Here is a 22947-nt window from a genome sequence, read left to right as displayed (position 1 = left end):
TCAAAACATTTTGTTGAACATTTAACTTTTGTATAAAAAGTCCCCTACACCACACAAGGGTTAACACCGTCAGCTGTTTTTGGACGAGGCAAAGTTCAGCAGCGAATCAGGTTTTGTTATTGCCGAATAATTGCAGCGCGATTAGATTGTTAATGTAATCAAGGGGCTAGGAATAATTTGGCCATGCTTCGGACGGGCGGCAGATTCATTTTTACGAGGCTCTACAGTAGCATGAAGGTAAATTTACGAGCTCCATGCTCCATCATTATATTACCTATTAATATATTGTTATTTGGCGACCTCCAAGGTGAAAGTACAAGTCAAACAAGGCGTTGTGGTGGGTCAGCAAAGTAAGCTTGGCAGCGGCTTGGAGTACAATAGTTTCCTAGGCGTTCCATATGCAGTCCCACCCCTCGGAGAGCTCCGATTCCGGGTAAGTAAAGTTTAAAGCTCGTAAAGTCTCAAAAATTATGTTTTCTTATCTCAATCTAGAGCCCTCAGCCTTTGGAACGCTTCAGTAAGCCGGAGCTGGACTGTACGAAGGAGGGCAATATGTCCCACCAGCGTGATCCATTCACCATGCAGGTTGCCGGCTCTGAAGATTGCCTGTTCCTCAATGTCTACGCTCCAAAGGTCAAGAATTCTAGTACCCCTCTTCCGGTGATGGTTTGGATCCATGGAGGCGGGTTCTTCTTCGGCAACGGCAACAACAATTTGTGATTACCTCGCCTTCTTTTAACCTGAGTGAAATCTAATCTATTATGTATCTTTCAGTCACTTCCCCGCCAAACTTATGGAGCAGGAGGTCATGGTGGTGACTCTTAACTATCGACTGGGAGCTCTGGGCTTTCTTAGCTTGCCGGAGGAGGGAATCCACGGCAACATGGGCTTGAAGGATCAGCGTCTGGCTCTTCAGTGGGTACAGGACAATATAGCTAGATTTAATGGCGATGCCAACAACGTAACCCTCTTTGGCGAGAGCGCCGGAGGAGCATCAGTGCATCTCCATACTTACGCTAAGCATGCCAACAAGCTCTTCCACAAGGCTATAATGCAGAGTGGAACTGGCAACATGGAGTGGGTGTTCCAGAACGACGCTGCTGACAAGCCAAGGAGATTAGCAAAAATTCTAGGTGGTGGAGATTTTGGCGAGGACACCAAAGCCCTTCTGGCCTTCCTACGATCTGAAAAAGCAACGCCATTCGGTATACTTTCCAATACGCTGAAGATTCAAACAGCCGATGATCGGCGTCGCCAACTTCCCTTTGTCTTCAAGCCGGTACTGGAGGACAGCAGCAGCCCGGACAGCTTTTTGGACCAGAACATCCTAGATCTGATGCATAAAAAGGAAGTTTTAAATGGAATGCCAGTTATAATGGGGTACAACTCAGCCGAAGGACTTGCTATGATCACGAAAGCCAAACAAAACATTGCCGCTTATGGGGATGATCTGGCGAGAATGGTTCCCAAGAATCTGGTGCCAGATCCAGAGGCACCGGAAGCCCAAGAAGCAGCCTCGGATATTAGAGCCTTTTACTTTAATGGTCAACCTGTTGGCAAGGATAATCTGGACAATCTGACGGACCTTTTCACCGATTACCATTTCAACATGGACCTTCAACATGCCGCCGAGATCCATGCCAACTGCCAGACCAGGTCGCCTTTGTATTTCTACCGGCTGGATTATGTTGGTGGCCGTAACTTGTATAAGAAGGTGTTTATGAATGATGATCTTCGAGGAGTTGCACATGCCGATGATATTTGCTACCTATTTCAAATGGCGGGCGATGAATCCAAGCTGGAAGGTGATGATTTGCTGACTACGGAGAGGATGTGCCAGATGTGGACGAATTTTGCAAAGTGTGGAATCCCGTCGGACACTTGGCTGCCGGTTAAGAAACCCGAAGCGGGAAAGCCCTTCCAACTGGATTGCCTTGTGATTGATCGGGAGCTTAAAATGTGTGCCAATCCGGATGCGGAGAGAATGGATTTTTGGCGAAGCATGTACAGAAGGTACAGAAGTAAGTGCTACGAGGCAATGAGAGCGAAACTTTAAACTAAATAAATACATTAAAATTGTAAGAGACTAAAAATTTCTATATATATTTTAAAACCATTTTTAAAGTTTTATTTTCTAATTAAACACTGAAATTGTTTTTAATTTTAAAATAACCGATTTTTTAATAGTGTTGAGAAATTTCTTTTAGAACCTATGTGTTGGAAATGACCAAAAACAATGTTGGTAAACGTCAAAGAAGGTTAGCGTCGATTTGGACGAAATTGCGGCAAAACTCCAGGATTCTGAGGCAGGAGATCGACAAAATAAAGTAACAAGGATAGCGAGAAACCCGCATCAAGATGTACGTGAAGAAGCTAGTGCTCGACGGCTTCAAATCTTACGGTCGTCGCACGGAAATCGAGGGATTCGATCCGGAGTTCACGGCCATCACCGGTTTAAACGGTTCTGGAAAATCAAACATCTTGGACAGCATCTGCTTCGTGCTTGGCATTACCAATCTGAGCAATGTAAATACTTAATTTAGCTTACCTGATCATGATCTAACCCTCTTGTATTATCCTCAGGTTCGAGCTGCCGGTCTGCAGGAGTTGGTGTACAAAAACGGACAGGCGGGCATTACAAAGGCGACGGTGACCATTGTTTTTGATAATACGAATGCCGCCATGTGCCCACAAGGATATGAGAAGTGCCGTGAGATTTCCGTGACCCGCCAAGTGATAGTCGGTGGCAAAAACAAGTTCTTGATCAACGGAAAGCTGGTGCCGAACAAGAAGGTCCAAGATTTCTTTTGCTCCATTCAGCTAAATGTCAACAATCCCAATTTCTTGATCATGCAAGGCAAGATTCAGCAAGTTCTCAACATGAAGCCCAAGGAGGTGAGCTGACAAGACCATTTCATCATATTATTAAGCTAATCATTTCCATTATGAAGGTTCTTTCGATGGTGGAGGAGGCAGCTGGCACCAGCCAGTACAAAAGCAAACGAGAGGCTACTAAGACGCTTATCGAGAAAAAGGAGACCAAGGTGAGAGAAACCAAAGTTCTACTCGACGAGGAAGTGCTGCCCAAGTTGATGAAACTGCGACAAGAGCGCTCCGCCTATCAGGAGTACCAAAAAATCTCCCGCGACATTGACTTTCTGATTAGGATTCACATATCCGCCAAGTACTTGAAACAATGCGATTCCCTGCAAACCGTGGAGGCCAGTGAACAAAAAATAGAAGGCCGCATAGCCAACTGCAAGGCTACGCACGCCAAGAACCTTGAAGAGGTTGAGCAAATCGACTCATCTGTCAAGGAAATGCAGCAAAAAATTGATGCCGAAATGGGTGGTTCGCTAAAAGATCTTGAGGCGCAACTAAATGCCAAGCGGGCGCTGGAAGCCACGGCTTCGGGAAGTTTAAAGGCAGCTCAAGGAACCATTCAACAAGATGAAAAGAAAATTCGCATGGCTGCGAAAAACATAGAAGACGATGTGCGTGCTTTGGCCAAGAAGGAGGCGGACATGTCGAAGGTTCAGGGAGAGTTTGAGAGTCTGAAGCAAGCCGATGCCACCGATTCCAAGGCCTATGAAGATGCGCAACGCAAGCTTGAGGCAGTCTCGCAGGGTTTGTCCACAAACGAAGATGGCCAGGCTACCACTCTGCAAGATCAACTAATCGGTAGGTTTTCTCACATCTTTTTATAGAAACCATATTTATTTAATGACATTCCAGCGGCCAAGGAACAGTTCAGCGAAGCTCAGACTACCATCAAGACATCCGACATGGAATTGCGTCACACGCGAGGGGTTTTGAAGCAAAAACAAAGCGAGACCCAGACTAATGATGCTGCCTACACAAAAGACAAATCTTTGCATGACCAGTTGCTGGCGGAGATAAAGAACCTTGAAAAGCAATTCAGCAACCTGAATTATGAGGGCGGACAGTTTGAGCAGCTGAGGGAGCGACGAAACGAGCTTCACATGCGCAAGAGAGAGTTGAAGCGGGAACTGGACCGATCGAATGCCTCGCGGTACGATCTGCAATACCAGGACCCAGAGCCCAACTTCGATAGGCGTAAGGTTCGAGGTTTGGTTGGGAAACTATTCAAAGTCAACGATATGAGCAACTCGATGGCTCTGGTGACAGCGGCTGGTGGTGGGGTAAGTTCATCCAATATTCCTTAAAAGAAACTTGTTTTAATAAAACATGTATTTCAGTTATACAGTTATGTGACGGACGATGATGGAACCAGCAAAAAAATTCTGCAGAAAGGACAGTTGCAGCGACGTGTCACAATGATTCCCATTAACAAAATTCAGTACAAGTGTCTGGACAAGAATGTGGTGGATTATGCCCAAAAAAAAGTTGGCAGTGAGAATGTCCAGTGGGCCTTGTCTCTCATTAGTTACGATCGCTTCTTCGATCCTGTCATGAAGTATCTTTTTGGAAGCATATTCATTTGCAGAGATTTGGACATTGCCAAGCAAATCAGCTACGATCCGCGCATCATGTGCCGTTCTGTGACTTTGGAAGGTGATTTGGTGGATCCTTATGGTACTGTGTCCGGTGGTGCGGCGCCCAAAGGCAATAATGTCTTGGAGGAACTGTATTCTATCCGTCAAATCGAAAAGGAATACAAGGAAATAGAACTGGAGTTGATGCAGGTGGAACAACAAATGGCGTAAGTAAATGGATTTACCTTTCCAATCCACAACTAATAGCTGTCTTTGTTTAGGTCCATTGAGAACCTGGCTCACTCCTATAACAAGATGAAGGAAAATCTTGAGCTCCGGCAGCACGAACTTACCATGTGCAAGAATCGCTTGGCGCAGACCACTTTCCAGCAGAATCAGGCGGAAATAGAGGAGATGATAGAGCGGGTTAAGACTTTGGAGCAACAGGCAGTCGATGCACGTGAGAAACAGAAGACATCGCAAGCCAAAATCAAGGATATCGAGGCCAAGCTGGCAGATGCAAAGGGCTATCGCGAACGGGAGCTGAAATCAGCCACCAACGAGGTAAAGGCAGCCAAGCAGCGAGCGGAGAAGTCGCGGGCCAATTGGAAAAAGCGAGAACAGGAATTCGAAACGTTGCAACTGGAGATCACTGAGTTGCAGAAGACTATTGAAACGGCCAAGCAGCAACACCAGGAGATGGTGGACAACCTGGAGAAGTTCAAAGCTGATTTGGACGCCTTACAGAAGAACAGTTCCAGTGCAGCTTCTGAGGTTGTAGAACTAGAAAAGGAAATTAAGGAGCAGAAGGACAAGCTAAACGCCCAAAACAAAGAGATGCGAAACATGCTGGTCAAGAAGGAAAAGATGCTGAAGCAAAATCAAGAAATCGAGTTGGAGGTGAAGAAGAGGGAGAACGAGAAAAACAAGATTAGCTCGGAGGCCAAGGAAGCCAAGAAGCGCATGGAGGCGCTGGAGAAAAAGTATCCCTGGATACCCGAGGAAAAGAAATACTTCGGCATGAAAAACACACGCTATGACTACAGCAAAGAGGATCCAGTGGAAGCCGGCAACAAGCTGGTGCAGATGCAGGAGAAAAAGGACAAAATGGAACGAACACTGAACATGAACGCCATCATGGTGCTGGATCGTGAAGAGGAGAACTTCAAGGAGACTGAACGTCGGCGCACGATCGTTGCCATGGACAAGGAGAAGATAAAAAAGATCATAGTTAAAATGGACGAGGAGGAGCAGGATCAACTGAATAAGGCTGCCACCGAAGTAAACAAGAACTTTAGTGGCATCTTCAGCTCACTTCTTCCGGGAGCCGATGCGAAACTGAATCCGGTTAAGACGAATGGCTATCTCACCGGTCTGGAGATCAAAGTGGGCTTCAACGGCACCTGGAAAGAAAGTCTGGGTGAACTGTCTGGTGGTCAGAAGTCCCTGGTGGCGTTGTCTCTCATCCTGGCCATGTTAAAGTTCTCGCCGGCGCCCTTATACATTTTGGACGAGGTGGACGCCGCTCTGGACATGTCGCATACCCAGAACATAGGCAGCATGTTGAAGCAGCACTTTACCAACTCTCAATTTTTGATAGTGTCCCTTAAAGATGGCCTGTTCAACCATGCGAACGTTTTGTTCCGCACCTTGTTTGAGGAGGGGGTGTCCACCATCACTCGGCAAGTCAGCCGGCAAGCTGCTTCACACAGGCGGTGAATCTCATTTTCTTTTTTTTCGTTTCATTCAATGTAATCTAATAAATGAAGTATTAAATTTTTGAAAAATTCTCTATTCAAATAAACATATTTTTGTTTGTATAAAAGTGCATTTATTCAATTCATTCATACTATTTATGTTCGTAGTATCACTAACCATACAGCATAACCATTGTATGAAATGGGTTGTCTATATGCTGTATGGTTAGTGGTAGTATGAACATAACCGTTTCAGTTTCAAAACAAATTTCGTAACGGAACGCCAATCAGCTGATTTTCAACAGACACCGTCGAACGGTCACACGAACGCAACAAGAAGAAGAAGCATCATAAGAGGAGGCAGCAATGAAAAATTAAACAAAGTGCAATAAATCCTTAAAATATAGAGCTATAGAAGCCACCATCAAGATTTCGAGCCAGTACAGATACCTCCAAAGGCTGACCATGGTAATTGGGAGTCCGATAAACACTGGAGGGGGGTTCATTGGTCCTCTATAAGCCCATACCCGTGTGTATGTGTTTGTTCTTGTGTGGGGGTGCAGCAAAAAATGGTAGACACCATTGGGATTTCAATAAACAATAGCAACAATTAAGATTTTTAGCCGGGTAAATAGTAAATAAACAGAAGGTTTGAATAGAAACCCTAGTTGTGAACGCATTGTGGTAGCATTTGGTTTATTTTTCCCATACGCCTCCTTGGTATAAACATCTTTGACCATGAAAGCTTATCTAACTTCATAATTACCTTCTAGGATCGAGTTACCAAGCCTCAGAAGAAGATGCTCATCACCCTGCTGCGGGAGACCAAGTACATGGAGGGGAAAAAGGAGAAGGAGTGGTACTGGGAGAAGATCCAGGCGGCACTTAACACCATCGGCCCCAAAAAAACGATTATCCAATGGAAAAAGGTATGTTTACTGCTCATTCAAGTTCCAATTCTTAAAAAAATAACATTATTTTAGTGCTGGAGAGATATGCGATTGACCACCCGAAAAAAGCTGGCGGAGCTAAAGCGTGGACAGCTCTCAGGAGGATCGCCACCACCAGGAATAGAGCTTAACCAGGAGGACAACGACATCATCGACATCGTGGGTACCGAGTACTTTTACGAGGAGATGAACGGAGAGCTAAAACCGGAAAACTTCATGACAGGCTTTGAATACGCCCCGGAGCATCTGTGCGACGCCATTCTGACAGCGGCGGTGGGGCACCATCAGCAGCATATGCAGCACCAGAAAGATCCCCAGTCACACGCTGGGCAACAGCCCCAGCAAGATCATCACACAAACGATGGAGAGACAAACGATGCCCCTGGTTCCTCCAACGGAGGCTCTTATCAAGGACAACCAGTGGCTCAGCTTCAGGGCCATAACGGAAGCGGTGCCGAGCACGCCGGAGTTGGGCAATCGCATTCGGGAATGCCTCAACACCCTGCCTTTCACAGTAGCTTGCATCCTCATCTGTTGAGACGCCAACATGGAAGTGGATCGGTGCCGCGGGAGTCGCCTTTCGAAGAAAAGCTACTGCAGTTCATGCAGGACGCTTTTCCCAAAAAGAGTAAGAAACGGAAGAACAGAGATCCGGACAAGCTGTTCCTGCTTTCCCTTTACGAAGAGATTAAAAGAGTGCCGGAAGAAATACGCCTCGACGTTAAGTCCGAACTAATGCAAATCCTCAAGAAGTATCAGAAGAAGTCACCCGTGAAGGCGGAAAAGTCCGCAGTCTCTGCCACAACTACCTCCTCTAAGCAGAGCTCCAGCAGCACCGCTCACCTCTCGCACAGTATGTACCAGCTGCAGAAAAAGTACGAGAAGGGAGAGCGGGAATCCTCCCCACAATCGCAGGTGGAGCGGGTGGCAGCTGCCGGATCCGTTGCTGTTCCTCTGCACGGCGCTCAGCAGCTACCGATCTTCCAGCTGCAAAAGAAGTACGAGGAGAGTGCCGTGGACAAAGTCCACCAGCAGCAGCAAAGCGAACAGCGCAAGCACGTTGAAGCTGCGCAAGCCCACCATGCCACCCACCAGCAACCGCCACCTCCACCGCCAAACGAGCAACACCTGCACCACCCACAGATGACCCACAACATAATGTTCCCGCTAAGCCAGCTCCGCAATGAACAACCGCCGGCCCAGCAGCACCAGCACGCTCACAATCCCCACCAGCAGCAACAACAACATCCTCACCAGCAGCAGCAACAGCAACAAGCTCAGCAACATCACCCGCCCACGATCTTTGGATCAACAGCCAGCGAAAGGCCTGCGATGTCCTACGAGAATGTCGGATGAGTACTGAGCCGTCTGTGGGAAGCCACTTGTGGAGCACCACGCCCTGTGACGGTGTCGCCCACGACGGCAGATTCGCATCACTGTTAACTTCCCAGTGAGAAATCAATATACGTATGCTAGCATATTCCTAAGCACACTCTCGCTCACTGGCCAAGGTGTTTTGTAGCTCAGACGATACATTTTCGGAGATAAAAGCATACTTTGTAGATAGTCTACGAAATGATCCTCATGTAAATGTTTCCGTGGCAATAGCAATGCAGGCAACTGTGACTCAAGTTCTCAATAGATCGCGATACGTGAATTTATCGGTGTAAAAATACACAAATATATGTAATTGTATTATTAAACATTGTTTAAGAATACCACTGGGTCTTCATTTATAAGAAACTGAACCTGAAAAGGTTGAGTTCTACTCTTGGTTGGATATTCTTTATTGCTTCGAAATGTTTTTGTTTTCGTTTTGGGACTTTAGCTATATTGTAAATTGCCTTCCATTAAAATGTCTCCTGGAATATCTTACGAGATATCTTAGCCAACAGGGAGCACGCCATGCCATAAAGATTGCCTCCAAACAGCTGACTGATCCGGGCTGCTTAAATGCGAATTTTATCTGAAGCGGGGGCAGATCGTCGTCTCTTCGGGCGTCGCATGCTGGCTGGTTGAAGTTGATGAGCGATCACGAGCCGAGTTGCAGCATAATCCGCGAGATCAGTGGCGCTTATCAGTTGCGTGCGCTGCTCGGATACGGAACGTCTGGAAGCCGACCCGGTCTGGCATTCTATTCCGGCTGCGGTCCGCAGCAGTTGGTTCTCGTCGGACGGATATACCCAGTTTCCTGAGCCGTCTCCAAAAAAGAAACCTTCACCATGGCCGAAGGTATGACAAGTTTCTTGTGTGAAGTTCATGTGGCCACGATCAAGATCATCAAAGATCCAAGATCTAGCTCAAGATCTTCAGTCCAAAGCAACCACAGCTGAGCTGCCTTTGATGTGGCTTCACATTTCATTTGTATTTCGGTTTGATCTTCCAGTCACAGCCCGCACAGTGCTCTGGTACATGACGTTCATGGGTTTCATTGTGAACTACATGATCCGGATCAATCTGAACATCACCATTGTGGACATGATTGTGGGCCACGGTGCACCAGCTGCTGCTAATGCTTCCCTGGCGAACTCCTCTGCATTGGCTGCTCTTCCGGAGATCACAGAGAGATCATTCTCGCTGGAGCGCTGGTTTTTGGACTGGGCAAATGTGAGTATACGTAATACTGATTCACTGGCACTGGTTAAGTGCTTAATAAAGCCACTGAACGATCCAGCAAGCGACACACTACAGGGCGTATGAGTAATGTTATCTTCGTCATCTCTCGCAGATTCCGTACGAGAAGGAGGGCTTCCAGTGGACTGGGAAGCAGCAGGGTGCACTGCTCGGATCCTTTTTCTGGGCTCACTGGACCCTGCAGATTCCTGGTGGGATCTTGGCCACCAAGTATGGCACCAAGTTGATTTTCGGCTGGGCCAATGGCATTGGTGTCTTTTGTTGCTTTTTGATACCGATTGTCTCCTACTGGAGTTATACGGGATTGATAGCTCTTCGTGTCTTCCAGGGCTGGATAACGGTAAGAAAAATATTCCTAAAGTGTTTCAGAAAGTCATGAAATGATTATTCCAGGGTCTGGCCTGGCCATCGATGCACGTTCTCACTGCCAAATGGATCCCACCCAACGAGAGAAGCAAGTTCGTGAGCGCATACTTGGGTAGCTCGGTTGGCGTGGCTTTGTTTTATCCGATCTTTGGTTACATCATCGACTGGACCAGCTGGGAGTGGGTGTACTATATCTGCGGCATAGTGGGCACTCTCTGGTTTATTGCCTGGCAGTATCTTGTTTTCGACAGTCCTGCCGAGCATCCTCGCATTGCTGATTCCGAGAGGCGTTACATCGAAAAGTCCTTGGGAGCTTCCGTTCAGAATTCCAGTCCTGGTCCTACCCCCTGGAAGGAGATTGCCACTTCGCTCCCGGTATGGTGCAATGTGGTGGCTCAGTGGGGCGGTATCTGGGGTCTCTTTACTTTGATGACCCACGCACCGACCTATTTCAGACTCATCCATCACTGGAACATCCGAGCGGTAAGTGATATTTTGTAAAAACTTTATTTATGGTTATATTTTATAAGAAATAATGTAATTTACCAGACGGGATTCTTGTCGGGATTGCCACATCTTATGAGGATGCTCTTCGCCTATGTCTTCTCCATGTTTGCCGACTATCTGCTCCGTACGGATCGCCTGAGTCGCACAAATGTCCGGAAACTGGCCACCTTCACGTGTAAGATAGGGTTTTACCAGAAACCGTAAGGATATTAAGTATCCTCTTCTTTTTCAGGCTGTGGTGTCAAGGGTCTGGTTGTCTTGGCTTTGGCTTACTTTGGTTACAATGCCACTGCTGCCATCGTGCTGGTGACTGTGGCCACCATGTTCCATGGCGCCGTGTCCTCGGGACCTTTGGCTTCCATGGTGGATCTGTCGCCTAATTATGCCGGCATTGTCCTGGGTGTGAGTGGCATGATTGGGGGTCTGCCTGGTTTCATTTCCCCCTTGATTGTGGGGCAGCTTACTAATGACAATGTGAGTTATTAGTGTTTTCCAAAATATAGAATATATTCTCATCAAATACTATCCTTTTTCAGCAAACAATGGAGGCCTGGAAGAATGTCTTCCTGATAAGCTCCGCCATGTTAACCTGCAGTGGAATCATCTACGTGCTCTTCTCTGAGTCCACATTACAGCCCTGGAACAGTGGCTGCCACCAACTGCCCGATCCTGGACTCAAGGAGCTTCAAAACTTGGGAGCCACTAAGGAAGATGAGGAGGAAAAGAAACCTTTGAACCCTGAAACCTCTATCGACGAGGTCGACAAGGAGACCAAAACAAAATCTGAGGGCAATGCATAGTGACAAGGGGCTGCGTCACTCCACTTTATTGGCATAATGCCGTGTTAGTTATGGCACCTACTAGCCGACCAACGTCTGATATGGCTTATCGTCTTATATTTTTGGGTAAATAATTGCCAGCGGCTTGTGCGAGTTTAGCAACTCCAACCTCTAGATTTAAGTGTCTTGTTTACCTTTTAAAATGTACGATTAGGGCTCTTCCTCTCCCCGAGATTCAATGTTTGTCCAGTGTGTGCTTTTAGTCAAATATAATATAAAATATAAAAATTTTAAAAATATGATTTATGATAATTTACTGAGCATTATAACAATTTCAAAAGATGTTTGGGGGGTAAGGTGAACACTTGAAGAGTGCGTGGCAACGATTTTTAAGATAAAAGTACATTTTTAATCCCACGGAAGCTAGAACCATTTAGCTACTGTCTGGGAAAAGTTTTCAAAACCAAAATTAAATAAATAAGTTAGTCACCTGAGCAAGGATAAATAAAGGTTGTAGGTTTATTTTTAGACATACTTTTAGGGCTAACATTATCTAATACGTAAGTTAGTTCCTAGTTTGTTTATCTAATCATTAGTGACACTTGGAACCTTAAGTAGCCTGGTTATTTAAAATGGCTTATAAACTTTATAAGGGTTGTGTAAATTATCCCTTATTTGTCTAAAGAGGTACCAATTCTTCCCATTTATACAAATGATTTGCTTAACTGAAGTTAATAATTGCAATTTAAATCAAAACTGATTGAACCGGAAAATCGTTTTCCCTTTTCTGCCGTTTCTCTCATTACTCATACCACGCGTTGCACAATTGGGAAGTTCTACGGAAATGCGATAATTCGGAGGGGGATGGATGAGTGGGCATACTTATCAACCTTTGCCGGTCCGTGGTCTTTGACTTTTTTACGTGCCTGCATTTGTTTCATTGGCGTCCATTTCCGATTGCACTCCAGGGAGTCGTAGACGTCAGGCCCCGTCTCCATCTCAGATCCTTCACCATCCCCTCTGTCCGATGCTCAGCCACTTCACGGATTGTCCGTTAAGCCAGTCGATGTCTTGTCACTTGATCCTTGAGCCTGAGCCTGCAAAGACCGGGCATTGATAGAGATTAATTGGTTTCACGTTACGTTGGCCAGTAGGCGGATAATACCAAGTAGGTGTGTTTGGGGAGTTGGTAACTAGATTATGTCGTTGATTTCCAATCATCAGTTTTGGATTATATTTTTTGAAATTGAAAACTTTAAGATGTCAGTCTCTAAAATATATATTCTGGCTATTGAAAGCCTATCGGAATTTATCGCCTATTTAATCTTATTATCCACATTCGACCTTAATGTTTATTAAATCTGAAGAGTGTTTAGCACGATTGCCACACCCCACTGACTATTTCCTTTGTGCCATTTGCATTATCTCAGATCAGGAGTGGAAAACTCTCCTTGGAGAGGTTGGTAAGCTGTAAACAACATTTAACTTCAAACATGGCGTACATAAAAAATTTAGCACGGATTTCGCAAAGCAACATTCCGCCGGAGTTTGGAGTTTCGCGAAATTTATGCTTACTCCCCACCCGGAATCCTGAACAAAAAAAAAACAAGCTAACAAAACAGAAATAATTCCCTGCCAGGAAGTAAATTCAATCGTAAACAACGCAATCAAAAATTCATTCAAACGAAGCATTAACGCTTATTCCGTTTAGTCTGCGGCGGTGGGTGGGAGGTGGCTTGTGGGTGGGTGGTTTTTTGGGTGGTTGTGCCATTGTCAAGGCAAGTGCAGCAAATCCAAGGGGGACTCAAAAGAGCGTGCAACTGTCTGTTTCCTGCTTTTTTAATTTTCAATTTTTTACTGCGTTCACTTAGGCAGGTACATTTATTATGTGGGCACAGTAGCCGAGGGATAAAAAACGCAACAGTAGGATGTTTACAGTTCCGGGCACGTTGCTTCATAATTTTCCATTTCCATTTGTTAAACGGGGAAGGCACCACGAAAAGCCGCGAATAAATTTGTGGGCGGATTCAGGACCTTCCGAACCCTCACACCCACACATACGGTAAGCATACGTGTAGCTAACGTTTCCGGACGAACAATGGGCCCACGGATAAGTATCCGCGGCAATAAATTTAATTTGCACAGCGAAAACATCGCAAATCCATTTTTTATACCATAAATTCCTTCGTTCCCCAGTGACTGCATTCGGGTTCATTCGGGGTCCCCACCTTTATACCCACCAGTTCCCCATTCGTTTTTTTTTTTGTTGTTACGGGAACGGATTAATGGATGTGCGAACATGCATATAAAGATGAACCCAGCTTCAGATACTTTTCAGGCCATAGGAGCTCCTGAAAAGCAGACAATGGATTTTTTTCAGGATTTCCATTGACAAGCTTTCTTAGATTTCCAGCTAGAAGAACTGATAAGAGCTTGAAAGTAAATGGAATGGAACCAAGGATGAAATTCGATTTGAAGAAGCTACTTTTGAAAACTCCAATCTTTTAACTAAAACTTGCCAAACTTGAACTTGGTCATTAGCATCAAATATTTCTGGAACCTGGTCAACTATCCATTCTCATTCTGCTAAAATCTTTAATAGGTTTTTGGCGGTTGATATAAGAACCCATATCGTTCAACCAAAATGGTGCACCATCCCCTCTGATGCAAGCCACCGCCCAGTCACTCAATCATAAATATTATTAATAATGTGTGTGGCTTGCGGTCTCCTGGAGTTGGAAGTTGGAGTAAGAGAAGTTCTTGGAGTCGCAGCCAGAGCCTTTGGCTAATTTATTTAGTTCCAGGACCAGAGAACACACACAAGTAACTTTGCCATCCCAGAAACTTTGGAAACCAAATGGGATTAGAGAGTTCGGAAGCGGGGAAAGTTTCGGTTTCTGTTTGAATTGCCAAAACTAGAATTTCCAGCGGAAAACTTTCCTCAAATTCATGTCGAATGCCACAACCCCAGATCGCCCCATATCCGCATCAAAATGTTAAATATGAAAGCCACTTAACGGAATTTCTTGGCTGGCTGGAGCCAAATTAAAGTTGTCACATTAGGTAAATGAACAGGACGAAGGACGAGGCATGGAGGATGGTGGCTAAAAGCAGCGCTCCTTGTTTTAATCTTCAAGAAATAACTTTGGTGTCGGCGATGATAAATCATAAGCAGACCCCCACAAACAAAAGAAAAACACAAACCGAAAACCCCAGCCCAAAACAGACACCCACCCACCCCATGCAAACATAGAAAGAAAGGACCAAACAGGACACAGACAGACAGCCAGGAGGATGCAGGAGGAGGAGCCGGCGTTCGCACAACAATATGTGAATATGTTATTTGTTCTGGGAATTGTGAAAATCTCAACAGGTCCCCGCACTTTGCATATTATTTTTAATATACAGGATCGGGCAGCCAATTCGGTCCTGGGCTGCTTTCCTTTTCTCTCGGTTAGATGGGCTTTCTGGCCGGGTCCAGAGTTGGCCAATTTCCTGGCTAGCCACAAGCATCCCGCCTATTTGAATACTGGTGTTTGCCAAGACATTAAGGACAAGCCGCACTTGACAGGAGACTCTCACTTGGATTCGTGGAGGTCTTGCTCCGCAAATATTTGCCTCAAACCGGATATTTGTATTTTTGTAATTTAAAGTCTTCGCTTGATTAAGTATCCTTTAGGGCTGAGTACTTGCAACCATGATTCTGTATTAATCCCTTCTTCAATATCCACTCTGGTGACCCTGCATTCTTTCGTTTTCATTGATGTTTGTTTTATAAATATTTTAGCCAAAGTCCATTAGAATTATTTGGATATTTTCCTGGTTGCATTATTCATGAGTGCATGCAAATTGAATTACGTTGGCCGGTGAAGAACAAGGGGAAAGCACGTAAACCAGGAGTTGTCGGAACGAATTGCTCGAACAGGAGGTCATATGTATGTACTTCCATGTCTCAACCACCTCTCACAACTCAGCAATTCCCCCGGTGAACATTCATTCTGATTATGCACACACATCGATATGAATAACACAATCCAATCCATTCCGACTCCGTGTCTCCACCTACAACGACACCAGGATCTTCAAGGAGTTAAGAAGCATGGAAGGAAATGGAGCACAACGGCGAGGATTCAATTAAACGGCCACAATTCAAATGTTGACGTCACCGTTTGGGTCTTATTAAATTATCATTCGATTATGCCATTATGTTTTGTGCCGATTGCCACTGGATCAGCACCGGCTAATGGCACATCCGGCGGAAGTTCAACAGCCCCGGGGTTGTTGCCAACTTTGCCCAACAGTTGGCCCAAAACTCGGCACAAGAAACCCCTTTTTCTTTCAAAATTTATCTCCTCGAGAAATGGATTGGCTGGAGTGGGTTGTGAGCATTGCCTGTTTTTATGCAGCGAAAATTGCTTGGTGTCGAAAGTATCTCGAATGCGAAATACATATATCTAGAGGCCAGGACCTGGCAACCCATTAAATGTAACGATTATTATCTCACGTAGCACCATTTTGGGAATTTTAAATATGAAAACTGCTCAAATTGTCCTCGAAATGGGCATCGAAGAGTGTGCAAAAGTGAGTTTGCATTTTTTAACAGGTGTCTTGAGGGGGGAATATATTTTTGTTAGAAGTGGGAGGTAGAATGGGCTTATATTTAAAATGATATATGGAACATGAGGGGGGTTAGTTGAACCAAATTAGAAAGAGTTAAAGAGTCAATTGAAATAGGTTTTTTGTACTGTTTTTTTCAGCTTTAAAGCTAAGCCGTTCTTAACCATTTTCGTCACAAAAATCTCTGTTTTTTAAGACCGTCCAGGGCTCTCTTTTTATAGACGTAACCTCAGCAGGTGTCTCGAGTATTCTCCAAATAGAAAACACTTTCTCCTGCCAACCAAAAACTTGAAATTGCTCTGTCACTTTTATTTGCTCACTTCTCTGTTGTGACAATTTAGCACATCACCCACAAAGCCACCACCCAACCACACAACCACCTTGAATCCTGGCCCATCCGCCCATCCAAACACATCAATTGCGACAATTTGCCAATGAATGGACACTTCCAACTTGTAACTTTCATACCAATTCTATGGCCTTGGGGCGAAAACTTTGTGACCGCAACCCTTTTTTTTTGCTCCTGGACGTGTCCTGGCCCTTGCCCATGTCCGGAGTCCGTCTTTTTTGTATACCTTTGGGTGTTTGTCCGGGAGTCCGAGCGCCAATCAAGCGCAAAACCGTTTTTGACATGCTCCGACATACAAATCGAACGGGTGGACTGGCGGCGTCAAGGCTGACCAACCAGAACCACAAGGATAACCAGCCCAAAAAGGATGAAAGCCCAACACCAGTCCAGCTGGTCAGTGGATAGCTGCGTGCTGCGTCCGGACAATGACAATTCAATTACAGAAATGGAAATAGCGGCTGGCATAAAAATCAAATAAAAGCTTCATAAAGTGCTCCGGATGAGCAAATAAAATCAGTGGGCAATGTCAGTTCGGGTTCGTGATGGGTGATCCGGAGGTTTTGGTGGCGAATTGGGGGAATAAGTAGAGCCCTTCCGCCTGGAGTTCGGTTTTTGATTAAGTCCCCAAACCAGCACAGAGAGAAAATCCATAAAAAAATATTATTATTTGCAAGAAACATAATTTTGATAAACCTTTTTGATTATTTTTGGTATTTAGGATTTAAAATTAAAGTAACTATTTTAATTTATGAAAACGTTAGTTAATTTTGTTGCTGTGTATAATCAAATAGCATTTATTGGGCCATCTATGGCCTGGTACTCGACCTCTGAGTTTTTGCGGTCATTTGGCAATTGGCGCCATACGCACGTTCCCCGCCCTGCTCCTCCGCCCACTCCATATTTTGGCCTGGCCAGGATCGTAAAGTTCCCACGCATTGGGAGTTGAATTTTTGGGGTCGCCATTTTCACTGCCACAGGAAACGGAAGTAAAAATCGAAACGTATTCAATACTGTTTTAACCTTTTTCCGGTTGAATTTTGGTCTAGTTCCTGGCTTTACCTTTGCGGTTTGGCTGCGGTGACTCACCTGACACCTAATCGCACCTGGAATTCTGCTCACCTGCCGCCGGTTGACACTCTTAAAGTCGTGGATTAAATTGCAAACGGACAAAGTTTAAGGGGGCGATGCTTGCAATTGAAAATTCATAGCCAAAAATTTATTCATGGCCTGCCCCACAGACTCTCGAGGCATTAATATTTAAGCAGCGTCGTTCTCGGCCAGCCTGTGCTCCTTTTGGTCCACCCCTCTGCAGATCTTGGCCTGCTGGGGTCACCTTTTTGGTTTTTTTTTTCCATTTATTTGGCGTGCCTTGCGGAAAGTTTGTATTCCAGGTCCTGCTTCCTGGCCTGTCAGTAACAACGTCTCGAGGACATGAGGGCAGCGTTTTTTATGGGCCCGAAAGTTGGCGGCGATGCCAATGCAGCAGCAATGCCTATGCGGACTAATTCTCAGTTTTTTAAAGAAATTATTAGATTTTATTGAAGAATTCTGGAGTTAAAAGAGAGCTGTGGCCCTTGATCAAAACTATATGTTGTACAAAATCTCCTCACTGTATCTGAAATGTTATTTTACTTCAGTTGGTTTGGCTTAAATTTTCTATCTTACCAAGGTGCTGGTGACTTTCCTTGACAATTTCCACCCCCAGCATCGACCTGCAACCCAGCCCCGCCACCTCACCTTGTTGTCTTTGGCCGCCCAATTTGTAACCCTTTAAACCGTCTGACACGCGTATAATGTGACAGAATGTTCCAAACTACACATTAATTTTTGATCAAATGGCTTTCGACTGCTGCTACTACTTCGAGGACCTTAGTCCATGGTCCTGAATCCGTGAGCAGTTCGAACTTCGAGCTTGACTGTCAAATGTCATTCGCTGGGCAAACGTTTCAGCCAAATGAAGTTAAGACATCAAGTTGGCGGTTAGCCGCCAAGCTGGAAATTAATGAAATTTTTTACATTTTTTTTCGATGGGCTGTATGGGCCCTCTAGCTATTGGCTGGCCATTGGGCTAACAAAAATTCATTTATTTTCATTTATTGTTTCACATTTCCCCGAGGACACCGAGACGTTGCAATTACCGCAGAAAAGAAACTCACCCGAAAAACCCGTGGAAGAACAGGAAAAAATCATGGAAAAAATTTTATTTCTGTCGCCGAGAAAAGTTTGAAACATATATATGTATCCTTGGATTTTTTTGTTGTACCTTTTTTGGTGGAGTTGGAATTTTATTTACTTTTTTTACTGCCCAGGCGTGTTCATAATTCTGTTGACTTGTCCTGTGGATTGTAATTTTTTACTGCAGGACAAGCGCAAATACATAATTGAATAACCCGAACGGCCAGAGCCGGGGGAAAAGGGGTGAACCCATCCAGAGGAGGGTTCCATGGGGGGACGACAGAGAAAAAAAGTTTTAATTCAATTCCTTGTGCGTTGTTAACTTGAGACGTTGGCTCGGAAGTTGATTAATTTCGCATTTTTACGCTTGATTATACGAGTCCCGGAAAAGTTGAGCTTGCTAGTTGTTGTGCTTCAAGACTTTCTTTTGGGGAGTTTTCCTTCTGATTTTTCCTTTAATTTTTCACGCACAGCCAGAGCCAGAGAGAGACGGAGCAAAAGAAAGCAATCTTTTTCGTGGCTGGCGAAAAATATGGCGTTGAATCCTTTGGGAAATTTCGATATCACACTTTGTTCAGCGTTCTCGTCATGCCCACAAAAGTTCATTACACATTCGCCGGAGTCGAAATGAGCAAAAATAATGGGAAATGCAGTCATTTGGTGGCGGCTGGCGGGGATCGGGCCGGTGGTTGGGGCAGGGCCAGGTTGATTAACCAGGCTTAGAGATACACACCAACCCTGAGATACATGTGTGCCATAAAAACCTCAATTATTACTTGCCAACCTTCATTGGTTTGTCTTTGATTTGTGGAGTCGAGTGGAAAGTATCTGACAGTTTCTGTGGAGTAATCTGCTAATTACAAGTGTTTCATTATTCATAATTTATATATGACAGACTTAAAGGAGTCAAAAAATAAATCCCTATCCCCACTATCTAAAGAACTATTCTGCAGACCATATTAGGCCAGGAGAAAGTTCTACGTCTTCGGAAGAAAGCTGGCCAAGAATGGCCAACAAAAGAGCTGAGAGGAAAAGACAAAGGCAAACGACACTTGGAATGATATTCGCAAGAAAGCCGACGAAATGGGGAATGCCATAAATCAAATGTATCTGCGCATCTTTGTATCTTTGTATCTATTGTTGCTGGCGCGCAGTATGTATGTAAATGCTAGACAATAGTTATGGGTTTTGCGATGCTTAATTATTCGATTCGCCAGGAAATTAGCATATGACAAGGCCAGTTAACAGCTACCAAAAACAGTTAACCAACTCCACGGATGGAGTCACAGATGAAGATAGATTCCATGTAATTACCGAAACCCGAAAAGCCCCCCGAAAACAATTAAGGGGGAGACCACAGATCATAGATCAGAATTTTTAGACTTATGACTCAAACGGATTTTTCGGGTATTTCTTTCATTTCTTTTTTGGCTAAAGTTAGACATAAGGTTTATTACGGCATTAGGCATTAAGCATTAAGCAATTAGCAATTAGCATTTATGATTATAATTACGACTAACGATTAAGGAGAGTGGGGGGAGGGGGGACAATAATTTAGATTTTGACTAAGTGGAAGATCACAAGATCACCTCGAATCGCTGGCTCCGGGTGATGGGCTCCGCCTTGCTCTTCACCAGATACTTGGAGAACTCCGCCGGCGAGCCGAACGACTTGATGGGGAACTTGCCGAAGCGACCGTTCGTCTTGGACACCACATAGTACACGGGATATGGTCCGGGTGTCATCTGGACGGGCAATACTTGGGTCTCCTCCCCCTGGGCAACACCGTCCCCGCTAGGATCGAACTTGAGCTCCTTCTGCTGCTTCAGTTTCTGCTTGGGAAAGGCTTTTAGTGGGTATTTCATAGCGGGCTGCGTCGCATCTTCACCACTGGCGACCACATCTTCGCGCAGGAGCTTGGCTGGCCGGGGGCGACGTTTGCGCATCTGCTTCGAGTCCACATACTGGCGTGGCGATCCAGTGCTTGACACACCGGCACTACCAGGACGAAGGGTTTGGATTTGGAACAGGGCCGAGTTCATTTGGTTGCCGGTGTTGTCCTTTTTGGGCGGTAAGTCGTGCGGATGCACTCGGATCACCTTTTGTGTTTCATTCTGAATCTTGATAACATCCTCCTCGATGTCGGTAGGGGCGTCCTCAATGGCCAGGGATACGCTTAGCAGGACGACCAGGTAGAAGCAGGATAGCTGGATTTGTTTTTTTTTTAAATAGAGGAGGAGTTAGTAAGTTGAAGTTACACTTATTAGCACTTTAATCTAAGGATCTAAGGACTTTAATGTTGGTAAGAAACTATTGCAATCTTAGGAATTAAAGATCCTCCTTTGGCTCGTCTTTTAAACAGACTTTATTTTAACGTAATGTTATAAGAATTCAATTGGCAACTTTATTCGCTTTTTGGCCCGATTGAATGTGGGCGATCCATCACAATTACCATAAGCCGATGAGTGCTGAACATCTTGTAAGATCGCCGAGGTAAACAATGTTGTTTTTTTGATGACTAGAGCTTCTGGGGGTTCCGCAACCTGCGACTTGTGTTGGATGCTGCCGTTTGACGACTGAAAACGCTTGCTGCCAGCGATCGGTGTAAGCTTATGAGCTGGGTGATCACCTCCCCTAACACCTGGATTCCCGCACCTCAAGGTATAAGCCCCTACTCCGCAAATCTCCCCTCAGACATCACGATCTGTTTATAATGAAGTGTTTTGGTATTTTTTTGTGTTCGCGCTTTTTTTTCTGTTGCGGAGAAGCCAGAACAAATAATGAGCCGAAAATTTGTTAGTTTTGTTTCGTCTTTTGTCAATCCGTCTACGATTCCCGCTCTATTCCCTCATAATTCCCCCCTTAATTCACCCATTGGAGTCCCTGCACAGTGGGTCGGGGTATGGTAGATATTTTTCAATTGATTTTTGTGACTAATTGGCGGTGGCTTCTCGCTGATTACCTCATTGATTAATTTCCTGACTATTTGTTTTCTACCAATTTAAAGATGCATTTAGATATTTTTATCCAACAAGAGGTGTAAGTACTTTGCGTACTTTTGGTCCTAATGAAATCAACTATGAACTATCCAAAATTTATACATAAATTAAGTGACTACATAAATAGTTTCATATGTTCATGAGGATCTACTGGTTAAAATCTGATTCAATTTCATTGGTTTTATTTTGCTCAATTAATGGCTTAATAGAGCATCCAGTAGTTTGCCAATTTCTTGATCAATTGGATAAGAAAACAAACACAATTGGTTTTTATCTTTTTTGAGCAAGGTAATCTTACTTTTATTAACCGTGTAATTAGTCTTTAAAGTATAAATTATCCGTCTCTGAATGATTGATTAAAAGAGGTAATACTTTTTACTTTTAAAATTATTTTGTATCGCTCCAAGGCCTACACTCTTTGCCTTAAAATAATAAATCTAAAACCAATAAAGAGTATCCAATAGTTAAGAAACATAATTAATCAATTTTTAACGGCCATCATTAGACGTGCATTACTAATCATTGTAATGGAATTATTTATGATAATTGTCAAAGTCGCAGACACTGCACATTGTTGGGCACTCGGCGTGTGCACAAATCGAATAAGTACCCGGGGTTTAAAAATAAATAAACTCTTGCCAGCAAAATAATTATAATTCAATTGTATTCAGATGGGAAGAGATATGGAAGTCATAAAGCCGATGACTCAATGTTGTTCCTAGTTTGTGGTTTCTGGTTTTTTCTTTTTGTGGATCTTAGAACTCGACAAGTAGCTAAACATGAGATTTCAGAGCAGGAACATAAAGTTCAATAATTCGCCGAACAAGGTTAGCTTTTATGTGGATTATAATCTTATAATTGAAGTGGCGAATACGATTTTTTGACAGTAATGCTGTGCAGTAGATGAAGTGCCGGAGATATATTTCAAACAAGTTAATAATTTGTGACATGTTCGGTGTTGATTATGTCACCTGTGAACGCTTTCGTGTAGCTCATTAATATGCACATCGAAATTGGTTTAATGAGAATTCATTGACCCAGTCTGCGTCGATTGAATAACTCCATCAATCAACCTAGAACAAATCGGCCAATCTCCGATGGTGATGGTGATGGTGATGATGATTATGTTAATGATCGTGTAGCTAAAGGGGTCACACGATTTTTTATTCGCCAAAATCTAAGATCGAGTCAAACCCAAACAGACACTGTATTTCCATCGTAAAAATTCACTTTGCCATCGATATTCGAAATGACAAAAAGCATTTATGGCTTTTCGGTGGCAGCCACTCCAGACGGTAATAAAATGCCAGGACTAGGAGGAGCAGGACAAAGGATGCTTTTACTCGAGGATTCTCGATTCTCCATCAATGTCGCGCCATCGATTGTTATTCAAAGCAGCCATAATCTGTGCCGCCAA

At 44.3% G+C, this 22947-nt stretch overlaps 5 protein-coding genes across 9 annotated transcripts; 4 read left to right on the top strand and 1 right to left on the bottom strand.

Moving 5' to 3' along the window:
• The first annotated feature begins 6 nt into the window (after positions 1 to 6).
• Positions 7 to 2361, top strand: clt (cricklet). Of its 3 annotated transcripts, none has more exons than XM_070278966.1 (5): positions 7 to 237; positions 308 to 433; positions 493 to 716; positions 775 to 2021; positions 2208 to 2361. In XM_070278966.1, the coding sequence occupies exons 1-5, from the start codon at positions 184 to 186 to the stop codon at positions 2225 to 2227; spliced, it is 1671 nt and encodes a 556-aa protein (XP_070135067.1). In that variant the 5' UTR covers positions 7 to 183; the 3' UTR covers positions 2228 to 2361. The 3 variants fall into 3 exon arrangements, with proteins under 3 accessions (XP_070135067.1, XP_070135068.1, XP_017093945.2); XM_070278967.1 differs by having other exon boundaries at positions 2188 to 2222; XM_017238456.3 differs by lacking the exon at positions 2208 to 2361 and having other exon boundaries at positions 8 to 237; positions 775 to 2093.
• Positions 2342 to 6206, top strand: SMC2 (structural maintenance of chromosomes 2). The gene is made up of 6 exons (XM_017238464.3): positions 2342 to 2526; positions 2584 to 2895; positions 2952 to 3681; positions 3736 to 4163; positions 4221 to 4684; positions 4739 to 6206. The coding sequence occupies exons 1-6, from the start codon at positions 2359 to 2361 to the stop codon at positions 6174 to 6176; spliced, it is 3540 nt and encodes a 1179-aa protein (XP_017093953.2). The 5' UTR covers positions 2342 to 2358; the 3' UTR covers positions 6177 to 6206.
• A 242-nt stretch (positions 6207 to 6448) lies between these two features.
• Positions 6449 to 8779, top strand: LOC108122975 (protein lag-3). Of its 2 annotated transcripts, none has more exons than XM_017237858.3 (3): positions 6449 to 6622; positions 6928 to 7083; positions 7138 to 8778. In XM_017237858.3, exons 1-3 carry the CDS (start codon positions 6620 to 6622, stop codon positions 8458 to 8460), a joined length of 1482 nt encoding a protein of 493 aa, XP_017093347.1. In that variant the 5' UTR covers positions 6449 to 6619; the 3' UTR covers positions 8461 to 8778. The 2 variants fall into 2 exon arrangements, with proteins under 2 accessions (XP_017093347.1, XP_070135069.1); XM_070278968.1 differs by lacking the exon at positions 6449 to 6622 and adding an exon at positions 6701 to 6781 and having other exon boundaries at positions 7138 to 8779.
• Positions 8780 to 9113: 334 nt separating this feature from the next.
• On the top strand, positions 9114 to 11657 carry NaPi-T (Na[+]-dependent inorganic phosphate cotransporter). The gene is made up of 7 exons (XM_017237864.3): positions 9114 to 9336; positions 9491 to 9711; positions 9833 to 10078; positions 10132 to 10587; positions 10654 to 10786; positions 10844 to 11085; positions 11148 to 11657. Exons 1-7 carry the CDS (start codon positions 9327 to 9329, stop codon positions 11409 to 11411), a joined length of 1572 nt encoding a protein of 523 aa, XP_017093353.2. The 5' UTR covers positions 9114 to 9326; the 3' UTR covers positions 11412 to 11657.
• Positions 11658 to 19963: 8306 nt separating this feature from the next.
• On the bottom strand, positions 19964 to 21099 carry LOC108123041 (uncharacterized). 2 transcript variants are annotated; one of them, XM_017237943.2, is made up of 3 exons: positions 20984 to 21099; positions 20420 to 20738; positions 20255 to 20363 (listed from the first exon to the last, which is right to left on the bottom strand). In XM_017237943.2, exons 1-3 carry the CDS (start codon positions 21005 to 21007, stop codon positions 20326 to 20328), a joined length of 381 nt encoding a protein of 126 aa, XP_017093432.1. In that variant the 5' UTR covers positions 21008 to 21099; the 3' UTR covers positions 20255 to 20325. The 2 variants fall into 2 exon arrangements, with proteins under 2 accessions (XP_017093431.1, XP_017093432.1); XM_017237942.3 differs by having other exon boundaries at positions 19964 to 20738.
• Positions 21100 to 22947: the final 1848 nt, after the last annotated feature.

This window comes from Drosophila bipectinata, chromosome 2R (genome assembly GCF_030179905.1).
Source record: "Drosophila bipectinata strain 14024-0381.07 chromosome 2R, DbipHiC1v2, whole genome shotgun sequence".
Lineage (NCBI taxonomy): Eukaryota > Metazoa > Arthropoda > Insecta > Diptera > Drosophilidae > Drosophila > Drosophila bipectinata.
The sequence above is the reverse complement of the archived record's forward strand: the minus strand, read 5'-3'. Positions and strand labels throughout refer to the sequence as shown.